At 47.2% G+C, this 12,553-nt stretch overlaps 1 protein-coding gene across 4 annotated transcripts in view; it reads right to left on the minus strand.

The window, feature by feature from the left end:
* CACNA1I (calcium voltage-gated channel subunit alpha1 I) overlaps nucleotides 1-12,553 on the minus strand; it is an 89,693-nt gene that overhangs the window by 18,764 nt on the left and 58,376 nt on the right. For 3 of the 4 annotated variants that reach the window (XM_027879382.1, XM_027879380.1, XM_027879379.1), the window contains exons 14-25: nucleotides 12,048-12,250; nucleotides 10,280-10,696; nucleotides 9,253-9,353; nucleotides 8,153-8,276; nucleotides 7,240-7,308; nucleotides 6,144-6,328; nucleotides 5,692-5,818; nucleotides 4,435-4,560; nucleotides 3,884-3,973; nucleotides 3,219-3,438; nucleotides 1,969-2,120; nucleotides 227-336 (exon numbers count right to left, since the gene is read on the minus strand). In XM_027879382.1, coding sequence (XP_027735183.1) covers nucleotides 227-336; nucleotides 1,969-2,120; nucleotides 3,219-3,438; nucleotides 3,884-3,973; nucleotides 4,435-4,560; nucleotides 5,692-5,818; nucleotides 6,144-6,328; nucleotides 7,240-7,308; nucleotides 8,153-8,276; nucleotides 9,253-9,353; nucleotides 10,280-10,696; nucleotides 12,048-12,250 — 1,924 coding nt within the window. The remainder of the gene's footprint in view (nucleotides 1-226; nucleotides 337-1,968; nucleotides 2,121-3,218; nucleotides 3,439-3,883; nucleotides 3,974-4,434; nucleotides 4,561-5,691; nucleotides 5,819-6,143; nucleotides 6,329-7,239; nucleotides 7,309-8,152; nucleotides 8,277-9,252; nucleotides 9,354-10,279; nucleotides 10,697-12,047; nucleotides 12,251-12,553) is intronic. The other variant, XM_027879381.1, reaches the window with a different exon arrangement.

Genomic DNA, 12,553 nt, shown 5'->3' on the forward strand with positions numbered 1-12,553 from the left:
TTTCTAGCCTAACCAGCAGATGCCAACCAAGAGGCAGTTTTTGGACAACTCTCACTATTGCCTAGGCATTGTAGCTCATGCAGACTGAGGTGAGGTCCATGCTGTGCAGAACTGGGAGGCAGTCAGGGCACTCTGCCACCACCTCACACTAGATAGGGAACTGTCCTCAAAACCTCCACCCTAGACCAAGCTGTTCGACAGCCACGGTTGACAATCCCCTGCTCACCTGTCTTTGAAGAATCGTCGCAGACCAAATGCCACCAGCTTGAGGACTGCCTCAAACACAAAGACGGTGGTGAACAGGTAGTTGCAGTACTTGAGGGCGGTCTCCAGGGACTTCCAGCAGAAAAAGAGGGTAAAGAATTTAGGCAAAAGCAACATCAAGCACAAATCTCCTCTGCACAGGGACTCTCCTAAGTGCCAGGTATTCATTGTGAGGTGGGGAAGCTATCCCATGCTTCCTACCTACTTGAATGTGGATGCTGCCTACTAAGAGCAAGCACCAGCTGGCCCCTCTGCCCCATGTTCTTATCAGGATGCTTTCTCCTGTACTGTTCAGCATAATGGGGAGGAGAAGGCTACTGCAAGAAGAATCCACAAAATACCATCAGCCTTCTCTTCTGCCAGTAGCCTGTGCCACCTGGATGACACCTTGTTAGTGGCACTGGCATAGCTATCAACCAGGATTGAAGAATAAAGGTTACTCCAGTTGTGGATACAGGTCATCTCTGATCGGAGGAAACCCTGCTGAGCCTTGGTCTGGGGCCAGCATATGTCATACCTCTGAGCTGACTGGCTTTTGGTTCTTTTACATGCTGCCCCTTCTCCACCACCAGCGTGAGCGGTGGGCAACATTTGGTGGCATTTTGTACTGGAAGGGTTTTAAGAGCTTTAAGAACATTGTTTAACAGCCTGAAAACAGGCTGGCGTGGCTAGACCTGTGTTCCAGGAAAAGAAGCTGAGGAGTAAGGAAGAGGAGTGATTTGTTCAGGAACAAAGGCCTGATGTGAAGATGTCAACAGATAAAAGTTGAGGGTTCCTGCAAAGTAAAACTGGGCACCATGAAGGGCAAGATAAAAGCTGGGCAGTTGGGCAAGATAGGTAAGAAACAGAGGAGCTTGGTGGTAGATTCGAATGAGGACAAACAGAATCACCTCCTGCTCAAAACCTGAGCTACCCTGCACAACCTGTTCAGACACCAGAGCTGTCAGCCTAAACCAAACTGAAATGCCACTGGGTAGATGTCATGATGAATGCTTTTTCTACATATGGGGGCAGAAGGCTCCTTTGTTATATGCAGCATACATTGTTTCCATCAAAGGTATCTAGAGCTTTGCCAGGAACACTGAGGTACACGGTCTTCTCCAGTCAAAAGGTAAAACTTATTTGGCCTCCAAGGTGCTGTCTTGGAAATCATCCTCTGCAGCTGAGAGAGACTCTACTCAGCACTTTGGCCCTGCAGCTTCTCTTACTAAAAAAAGGTGGCTTGGTAAAGACATCCCATCCCATAATGCACAACCAGCCACTTTAGTTTTTTCAGCTCAGGCCATATGGCAGGGGAATTGGACTGATATTTGGAAATGTGATGCAAAGCCTGAAGCTCCGAGGACACTGCTGCTTCCACCACTCCTATTAGGATCCAGGGGAACATAAAAAGCAGAGCAGGAAGCTAAATTTGGGTGACCCACATATCCACTTACTAATATAAAGCACAGAGACCTAATTGCACCATGCTTTCTAGGGGCCTGACTCTTGCTTAGATGCCCTCGCTCTATTGATTTTAACGGATAACAAGTGTCTGAGTAGGAACCCAACTTTGCCTACTACAGTAAATCTTAAAAAATTTTAACAGGAGCTTTTAGAGACACTCAAGTGTCCTACTTATGCTGGTGGGCAGTGGTCATCAGAGAGCTGTAGCAAAGTAACATTATGTCTAGAGGCAGGGCGCATGTCCATGATCTCACTCACCACAGGCTGGTTGTAGTGCTCCAAGGACATAGTGACCACGTTGAGGCAGATGATGAAAGTGATGAAGATGTCCAGATAGTGGCTGGTGCAGACCGAATGAATAAGGAGGCGTATGGGGCAGTAGGTAGCATAGTACGGCAAACGCTGCGCCTCTTCAGCGGAAAGAGGGATATGGGCAGAGTTAGGAAGAAATTGGAAGAAAGAAAGATATGAGTAAGAAACACTGAGAAGGGAGAAGGCATAAGACTGGTGACAGGTGTTGAAAGAAAAGGGAATGAAGGTGAGAGAGAGAAAAACCAGAAAAGGATAGGTAAAAGATAAGGGACATAGGAAGGAGTGGGGGGAGATGTAGAAAAAATAAAAATAAAAAAAAAGAAGAAAGAAGAAGTGGGGAAAAAATAAGTAGAAAAACAATAAGGAAAGGAATGCTAGAAAGGAAATCTGTTAGTCTGTGTTTGTGGGAATGGTGCTAAATCAGCATTTCATATCCTGACAAATTAAGATCACTTCTGAAAAAAGGGAGCAGATGGTTCAAGGAGAGGCCCTGGGGTGTCACGGGAGAGAGGGGAAAAACTGGAGCAGAGGAAGGGAAAGCATGCCCACAGGCTGTGAATGTAAGAAAACCATCAGTCTGGGTAGTAGGGATGATTTCCAGGGGCAAATACGCTTCGCAATTTATGTCTAATGGTAACACATAAGAGGACAGAAACACCAGGAAAAGAAGGTTTCCTTCACCACAGAGGATTTGGGATCCCAAGGAGTGACACTGCAACACTTATGGTAAAAAACAGGAACAAAACACAGTGGTCTTCCTCTTTTTTCTTTTTTTTTTCCCCTTCTTCTTCTTTAAATTTGGGGTTAAACGCAAAGGATGGTCTGTCCAGGTCTTCCTTCAATCATCAGCTGAGTTGCAGGAAGCCCAGGTGGGACTATCCCAAGCCCAGGACGTGTATTGATGTGTGCATGCTCTGTATCAACAGTGCTCACCAGCATGTGTACAGGGGTATTTTTGGTACATTATCTCCTGAGGAGCAGCGTGCTAAAGCCCCAGTGGCTTTCCTGGAGTCCTAGCAGATTTCATCAGCCACCCCTCTTCCCCAGACTGCCCTAGTGAGGTGTGTAGTGGCACAACAGTGGTGCAGGGAGGAAGGCTGAGAGCACGCCCATGAGCACTGTATTTTGGAGACCAGTCCATCAGGAAAGAAAAAGAAGAGGAAAAGGTTTTTCTCAGAAAACCTTGGCCTACAAACCAAACAAACACTTAGGCTGTGCCTTACTCCTTCGCTTCTTCTCCAAGCGTCGCAAGCGCTTCTCCTCCCGCCGGCGTGCCTCCTCAGCCTCCTGGTGCTGCCGGCACTTGTGGAAGTTCTCCACCACCACCCCCACAAACATGTTGAGCACAAAGAAGCTGACAATGAGGAGGAAGGAGATGAAGTAGAGTAGCATCCAGGGGTTGTTGTTGGTCACCGGCTGGAGGAAGGGGAAACACAGAGCTGGTCATGGTCTCAGCAGTAAAGGAATAGGGATGCAGTGGGCAGCAGCCCAACAGCTCCTGCCTTACAAGGCATTAAAATAACTATCTGTGGGCCAGGAGGGAGCCTGCATGCTCAGAAAAGTACAGGGCATTGTTGCTCCATCGTTACAAATAGATAAAGGCCTGCTGTAAGATCTAAACTGAGTAGAAGGTAAGAATTACTACAGAGGCCCACTAAACAGGCACAGCTGCACCTCCCTGCATGAACTAGGCAAGTCCACGGACCTGACCTCTTGCAGATAGATGAGCAAAGGATTCAGAAGGGCCCTGGAAGGGACTCTTGCTTTGAGAGAGGTATCTGAAGCAGGGTGTTAAAGTATACTTCTGCCTTACTAGCCCAAGAAAAGTGAAAATGGTCCTTTCAAAAGGAAATCTTTGTACCTGCTGGTCAACAGCCACAGCATCTAGTCCATTATACATAATATTGACCCAGCCATCCTTGGAAGCCAGAACAAAGAGGGACATCAGAGCCTGCAACATACAAAGCAAAGCAGATGTGGAGCAGGTGCATCTGGCAGGCAGGGAGAAAAAAACCATGCATTTATGGACTAACACACACAGCACTGAAATACTCTTCCTGCCTGTGTCTCTGCACACATCAAAACCTGCTCCTTCCCATGTGGAGAACAGGGAGGGGGTAACAGGAAGCCATGTGCAGCCAGACTCAGCAGAGGAGAGAGGTTGTGAAAACCATCTGCTTCATGGCAGGAGAAAAGAGAAAATCAAGCTCTCTGCTGCTACAACTTTTCTTTCCCCTACAAACTTGCAAACATCATCTTGATACCAACCCACTAGTGACACAGCTTCTGCACAGATACCCATGACAAATAATTGCTCCTTCTGGGATCAGGCTTTCCAGACACTGTATCTGTGCCCTGGGGAGGAGTCTATGTATAGGAAGAGACAGAGGCAGGGGCTGTGGGCATACTCACCTGTCCCAGATTGTCGAAGTTATACTTGTGGTGTACCCACTTGTAGTTGGCAGCCATGCAGTCAGACCGGTTGGTGATGTTCCTGATGTCGACTCCCAGGCAGTGGTAGAACTTGCCCTTGAAGAGCTGCAGGAGGGGAATGACCCCATCAGCCCCTTTCCCCACAGGGTTCCCCATGCTCCCTGGGATGTGCAAAAGCTTCCCGAGATGCTGGGTGGCTGCAAGACCACAAGCCATGTGGAGCACAACAGGCACACCATCACCACAATGAAGAGCACGGGCTCAAACATTGCTAAGGAGCCAGGACCACCCTTGTAAACTCACACCTGGCTTTTCAGCCTCCTCGATTCCCCCAAGACAGCAGTGATTTTAAGTCCTTACCATCCAACAGCCCTTAGGGAAGCCTTTTTGGGTACAAAGATGGGTACAAAGAGAAAAAGTATCTTCTAATCAGTCCCCTAGAGTAATCTTCCCTCCCTGCTTCCCAGTTACAGAGAGTGCTGATGGGAAAAGATCTCATCTAAGGGTAAAGAACCAGAAAAAAACATCCTCTTCTTCTCATTTACCTCCTCTTTTTTTTTTTTTTTTTTTTTTTTTTTTTTTTTTTTTTTTTTTTTTTTGACAAGACTGCACTGCACTGCTGTGGCTCTTCTGCCCAGGGCTCCTTTCCCCATATGGAAGGTACTGGATTGTGCATTTGTACAGATGCATCAGAGAAGACTAAGTATAGCACATTCCCTGAGATGGAAGTAACGCCGACACCCTTGCTCCTCTGCAATGCAACTGCCAAAAATAAAGAGGATTAAATAAAAAAATAAAAGAAGGTTGTGGGTGGATTTAGGGCTCAGAGTGAGGGGGAGAAACAGAGCTAACTGGAGGCAGGGTTCATGCAAGCAGGCACTGAACTGCTTGCCTTTGTGGGCTGACACAGATGTGCTCAGTGAGCCCTGTGCTGTGCCAGCCCTGGGCTCTCCCTATAATGCTGACCCAAACCCTGATCCGGCTTCTGCCAGATATGAGTGTCTTCTTCTTTCTCTCACATCCAACAAAGTCTGCACTTGCTGTCCTTGCCAAAGGCTATGGGTTCATTATGTGGGAGACAGCTCATGGGGGAAAGCTGGTGCAGAAAATTTCCTGGCTTGCCCATCCCTCCTGTTCTGCTTGGTTCTCTATGTCTGTTGTAGGACCTGGGGTACAGGTGCCCATGGTAGTAGGGGTGGGGATACAAGGGCTGTTTGATGGACAGTAAAAACCTACCTGCACACCTAGGATGCCAAAGATGATGAAGAAAGCGCAGCAGATGAGGACAATGTTTCCTATGGGTTTGAGGGAAGAAATGAGTGTCTCCACCACCAGCTTCAGGCCAGGGGCTCGACTGATGACTCTAGAAGGGAAGGAAGGGGAAGAGTGATAAAGGGGCAGGGCAGGGATGTTTGGCCTAAGCTAAGCATTTTCAGAAGCAGCAGGCCCCTGTTCTCCTTATGCAGTGACACATCAGTAGAGATGACCCTCTTGTAAACAAATAGCCTTTTCTCTCCCGTGGGTTAGTTGCCTGATGAGGTACCTCTAGCATCAGACCCATATGGCTAAGGGGGACCTCCCTGTGTCCAAGACAACACTGCCTGGCACAGATGGATCTGACTCTGGCACCCTTCCTGGGGAGAACCAGTGGGAAGAGGGGGCTGAGCAGGGCTCAGTGGGATTCTGACCGGAGGGGACGTAAGGTGCGCAGCAGCCGGAGAACTCGTAGCACCCCCAGGATTTTGGCACCGCCAGCAGAGGCCACTGAGACCACAATGTCAATGAGAGAAACGAAGACCAAGAAGCCGTCCAAGACATTCCAACTGCTGCGGAGATAAGCCTGGTCCCCAAAATACAGGCCTAGAGAGACCACCTGCAAGAGAGAGGAAAGGGAAGGGGGTGAAATGGCTCCTCCATGTTACCCAGTAGAGGGCAACTATGGAGCAAGTTGGAAGATGGGGAATAGTTATCAGCTCCTGATGTCACTGGAGTGTCATCTCATAATGTTTTCCTTTCACCTGGATGTCTGTGAAGAAAAATGTCTTTGGGGAAAGTGGTGGCACATAACTCCAGAAATAACAGGGCCATGGCATCCTCTCACCTTTTTTCTGCTTCCTTGAGTGACAGGGAATATGCAGGAAACCTTTCCCTGCCATACTACAGACCTGGCGCAAGTGTCCCTGTTCAAGGATCACCTGGGAGGTAAAGTCAGGCACCAAAATCCACACACTGGCTCAAAGGGAGTAGCTTTTTTTGTCAGCAGTTCTCAAAAACAGCAGGCGCTACTGAAATTGCTGGCTGTGGAGAGAGCTTAACACCCTGGAAATAATGACCAAAATTCAGGTATGAATTCAGGCACACACTTTCAGGGCTCTTTCTCATTCACAAGAAGGAAATAACAAGGTTTCCTGATTGTTGCAAAGTACTTAGACACCTACTGAATAATTATCTAATTTAAAAACATGTTATTAATATTGTTGTTATTTCCCCATTCTTGCTCCAGAAAAATGGGAATGGACATTTGACATCATCACAAAATCCATATCTTAAGGCCAGCTACCCTTCACAGATACTAAGATCCAATTGGATCTAAAGCCTAGGATAAACATCCCCTCCGTGCTTGACAAGACGGAACTCAACCCCAGGCAGTATCTGCCTTTACCAAGGTAAAGGAAAGGCCTGGCACAGTGAAAAGAGGGATAGATTTTAAAAGGGTGCTGAGCAAATATAAACCATGTTTGACACTGGAAAAAGGCCCTGAGCTGCCCATCTCCAGTAACTTACCTTCAGTGTCATCTCAGCTACAAAAATTGCTGTGAAAATGTAGTTGGACACAGTGAGAAAGATCCTCTCCTAGAAAACAAAACAAAGCAACGAAACAAAGAAACAGATAAAGACCTTAAATGTATCTTGACTTCTTGTTACTCTGGCAGGCCCCTCTGCTAATATCTTTTGCAATCCTGTGAAGGACCTGAAAGTTGGGGAAATAAGGGAGGTGCCCTTGGCTGAGGTCAGTGCTAGGCAGCTTTCAGCTGATACACCTCGGCTCAGCCCTGTGCCACAGCTGGGACAGGATCCTGTGCATCTCTCCAAGAGCATAGTGGATGGGATTTGCAATTCATCTGCAAATCTGGTTTCAAGGTACTCTCTGCCCTGTTCTACCAGTGCTGCTCAGTCCTGACCTGCTGCACTGACCTAGGACTTCTTCCCAAAGAGCTGCTGAGCACTGACCACAGATTGTATCCAAGTGCAGTGGAATCTGGAAGTCAGCTAAGGCAGACAAGCAGAAAAAGTAATTTCACTCGCAAGCTTGAGCCATCTCCAAAATAGCTCAAGAGTAGCATACATGAATGATGGCATGCCATTTGTACAGGATGAAAGCTACTTCTGTCTTTCAGTTCCCAGTCCTTGTCCCTTTTGCCATTCAACTCTTCTATGCAGGTTCTTGAAGGACTCTCTTACTTTCCAACACAGAAGGAACTAGGATTTCTGTATTATAAAGTAGGTTGCCCCATTATAAGACACTGCAGGGAAAGCACACGCTATGTTAATTACTAATACTTGGGTATTTGAATAAATGAATGGGAGCTGGTGTTTAATGATGACATTCTTCCAGAGGTCATACCAATGTCGGGAACGCTTAAGAACTACTCTTAGAGGTTATGCTAAAAAGGAGGTGGCAGGTAATTGTGCTCACCGTGCTTCTGTGCTCAATCTGTGGTCTCTCCAGGGCAATTGTGATGCAGTTCAGGAAGATGAAGGCCAGCACAACATGGTCGAAGAGCTTGTGAGCAATGATGGTTTGGCACAGGAGGCGAAACCTGTAAGAGAGTTCCACTAGGCATCTGTGCCTTGGGCAGAGCAAGTTTAGGAGCTATGAGGACAGAGAATTAAGAGTTCTGGCCAAAACTGGAATTTGACACAGCAGCTTTCCTATCGCTAATTCTGATGTTTGTTGACATGGCAATATCCCAGGATGGTCCATGGTCACACAGGGAATCTGAAGGGGCATCCTAACCATTATGACCGTGCTCCTATCTTGCCTTGTAAAGAAGAGGCTGTGTTTCAGTTTTCCTCCCAAACTTACACTTTATACCTTCCCATGGCAAAGAGGCCACATGCTGAAAGCTGAGGAGTGGCAGGTAGGTTGTCAGTCATGGGGACCACACTTCTGTCCACTCTGAAAGACACTATGCACATTAACATAGGTGTCAGAGCAAAAAGCTCTCCCTCATGACCTACAATGAAAGCCCTTTCTTTTCAAGGGGCGATGCATATGGTGAGAATACTGCTAGCTAGAGTACATGGACATTTTCTCCTGGTGGGAAGATCTCTTTAGCAGGAAGAATTTAACCCAATTTTCTTTTTTTAGGCAAGAAGAATACTAACTTTACCCTAAAAGGTGCGATATGACTGCTGATAAATTGGTACTGGGACTGTAAATGAAATGGAGAGACTGTTCTGGTACCAGGGGAGGAAATATCAGTATCATGGAGTCATTAATAATACATTCTCTATCCTTTTTGGGTTAACATTAGTATTCCCTGCCTTGCTTTGCTATAAATATTTATTACACAAAATAAAATTAGGATGCTCCAAAGTGAGGGAAGATCATAATAGCTATTTAGAATCCTCAACCTTCGTTTCATCTCCAGAATCTAGGAAAAGTTGTTTGGCTGTAGAAGCAACAGTGGCAGAGAAGTTTGAAGCCACAGCCTAACATCAGGGGATGTGGCCAGCACAGCAAGAGAATCTGCCCCATCTTTTCAACCTTCTCGTGGCAAAAACTGCACAAACCTGTTTTGTGGAGAGAAGAGATATATGGACCAGTCTTCCCGTAACTCACACCAGTCTGGCTTATAGACTTCCATCATCTTCCGGATGCGAAAGCACAGGCTCTGTAGGGGTGCGAAAGAAGCAAGTGCCTTTGGTTACGTTCCCATTTACCTGAGAGAGACACTTTTCCTTCCGCATCTTACCTAGAAACATCACTGCCTGCAGTCTGCCAGGTGTACTACCTGCCTTTAAGCCCCTGAATAAGGAAATCAACTCAAAGGCAACAAGTCACGGAAAAGAAGGTAGAAGCTGCTTTGCCAGGGCCTATTTACTCCTTGGAGTCTGGTTTCTCCCCTTTCTCCCCCAGATCGTGACAAATAAAACTGCTGGCATCCCTTCTAGATCAGGATGTTGTCCAAGACACCTTCTCAGAGTTCTTGGAGAGTCTTTGTTACATGAGGACAATGTTACCTCCCTACCTCAGCTAAATGAGAAGCCAGGACAAAAAGGCCTTATTTTGGTACTTGGGCTTGGAATTTCATACAGCATATACGTCTGTCCAAAATTTCTACTGACCCTGGCTCCACTTTTTCCACCCTTTGATCTGCTCACACATTGAGTGTTGCTGTTTCCCACACTGGCATCGCAATAATCCCTTGCCTTGTCTCTGGTGCCTGTGCTTCCTGCTCTGGTCTGCTGATGTTCCCCATGCAAAGCTCCCCCTGCTCACACAACCTGATTTCTTCTATCCTGTAGAAATCACTGGCTGCACTGAAATAACAGCCCCCAAATGACCATGTGTATGTCTCACATCTGCCTTCCTCCCACCATCCACCTGTACAGTTGCCTTGCAGGCAGCCTGACAATGTGCTTTGAGCTTGTCAGTGACAAGAAGGTCCCATCTGCACTCAGCGCCATCCTCCAGCTCTCCTAAAGCATCTTGGCAATCTCTCTCATCTACATATGAGGAGACTGAAACTTGAGGATGGATTTGGAGTTTCCCACAACACTGTGGTGTAACCCCATGTTCCCTCCATGAAATACTCACATAATCTATCTCTTCATCATCCTCTCCCCGCTCCTTGCGATTGTTCATATTTGGGAAGATCTCCTTGACAATACTGGGCATTTTGCCATTGCAGTCCTGATGCTCACTGGCCCCAGGCGGTGCTCCCAGCTTATGGGTCACTCTGTGGCAGGATGGGACCGAGGCCAACTCCAGCAGGTCACAGGAGCCTTTGTTATCCAGAGAGAGTGTCCGGCGGTGATGCAACACCCTTCCTGTCCCATCCGTCTCCCCATCTGCTGCCCTGTGAGCTTCCCCAGGCAGGAGGGACTCATGCTCAGCTGAGGGATGTTTGTGTTTCAGGCTGTGTCCGCGGGCCAGGCTGTTCCAGCTGGAGCGACGGCTCCCCCAGGCTCCGCTGCGGCCCCAGGCACCATAGTGGGAGCTGCGGGAGCTGGACTGGAAGAGTGGGATGGAGACACAGTGACTGTGGGCACAAGGAGAGAGTATGTGATGCTGTTTCAGATCACAGACTTCTCCCTGGGTCCCTAAGCCAGAAGGTTGCCATTTATCAGGTGTTGAGCAAGTTGCATGGTGGGAATTTAGCAGCAATCTCCATAAATCTGACAATAAATTGATAATGAATTAGCAATGGTTTTGGCTGTGATTACTTTATAGCACCATCTGTGTGCAAAGCACTTTTGGGGAAGGTAAGTAATAAAGCCAAAGGCCAGGTGCCTGATGTTGTTGCTTACACCAGCACAGAGCAAGAATAAAGCTCTCAAAAAATCTGATTGGCAGCTTTTTACACTGCCCTGGGGTAAAGAATAACACAAGGTACCGGGTGATGGATAATCTGACACACTGTCTTTTGAGTACAGTCTTAGTAAAAGGAAGAAATGAGAGAAACGGGCTTGTTGGTTACAGTCTAGTCCAACCACATAAGTAACTTATCACGTAGTACGTGGCTGCTAGCTCTTCCTGTTTAGAAATAACAGGGGCATGAAGCACTGAGGCACCCCCTAGAGCTGTAGTACGTCAGTGGGTAGAAAGCCCAGTAGCTACTGTGACAGGGTGGACAGGTCTGAGATGCACTGGTTACACAGCCTGCAGTGTTCGGGGAAGTGCCATGGGGCAGCAGGATCTGCTATGGGGAGCTCCAAATCAAGGTTTTTCTCTTCATTGTTAAAAGTTCACAGAAAACCCACCTGTAATGGGGCTAGGCATTACCTAGATAATTTCTATGCTCTTAACTCGGCATAATTTTGCGTCCTGCACTTGAGGAAAACAAAGAAAGGAGAAGGGGACAGAAGGTGTTGCACTCTAAGAGGGAGATTGTCTTGGTGTTTTCCCTTTTTGTCACACTCAATGGAATATAGATATGTATGTCTATAGATACCGAGAGAGAGAGAGAATGAGAGAGAGAGAGTAAGAGAGGGAGGGAGGGAGAGAGAGAGAGAGAGAGAGAGAGAGAGAGAGAGAGAGAGAGAGAGAGAGAGAGAGAGAGAGAGAGAGAGAGAGAGAGAGAGAGAGAGAGAGAGAGAGAGAGAGAGAGAGAAAGAGAGAGAATGGATTCCCACACTCAATGGAATACAAGCAAGCAATCTGGAAACAGACTTCAAAAATCTGGAAATTTAGATAAGTAATGTGAACTGATCTGGATTCTAAAGACAGGCAATTAACCTGTGTTAGAGGTTACTGCAGCAGCAGTGACATCCTTCACAGCAATCTCCAGATGGTGACAGAAAGACAACAAAGTGCTTGGCCTTCAAAAGAAGGGTAAGACACACATTTATACTCACTCACTCACCAAGGACCGCTGGTCATAGGTCATTCTACCCAGGGACATCACACTGCTCTTCCGGGATCCAACAGCAACAAGGATCTGGTCAAGTTGTAGGGAGTTGCGTGAAGAATTGGTGACCCCCCCAGCAGCCACTGGTGGGTTGGAAGAGGGCAAGGATGGGTCCAAGTGTCCATTAGGTGTTACAGGAATTGCACAGAGCTTGGGATCTGAGTGGAAAGATACAGAAAGAAGAATGAGAAAAGAAAAAGGTGGGTTCCTCACTATGCAATGACTGCTTTGATGTCTAAGCGGTTTACCATCTTAACAGCAGCTAACAGAATATTAGCCCTTCAGCATTAATTAACAACAATTCCCCTGATTTAGGATGTTGTGACAAAAGCAGTGCAAGCTGGGAAGACTTTAAAGTAGTCTCCCCAGTCCCCAAAACTGACTGCAGCTCTCCCTGGGGACAGACAGACCAGCAGAGTGGTGGTCAGGCAGCCTGAGGCTAACAGACAGAGCAAGAAGCT

This window comes from Empidonax traillii, unplaced genomic scaffold (assembly GCF_003031625.1).
Source record: "Empidonax traillii isolate 1590-97213 ecotype Southwest subspecies unplaced genomic scaffold, ASM303162v1 scaffold55:size2822071, whole genome shotgun sequence".
Classification (NCBI taxonomy): Eukaryota; Metazoa; Chordata; class Aves; order Passeriformes; family Tyrannidae; genus Empidonax; species Empidonax traillii.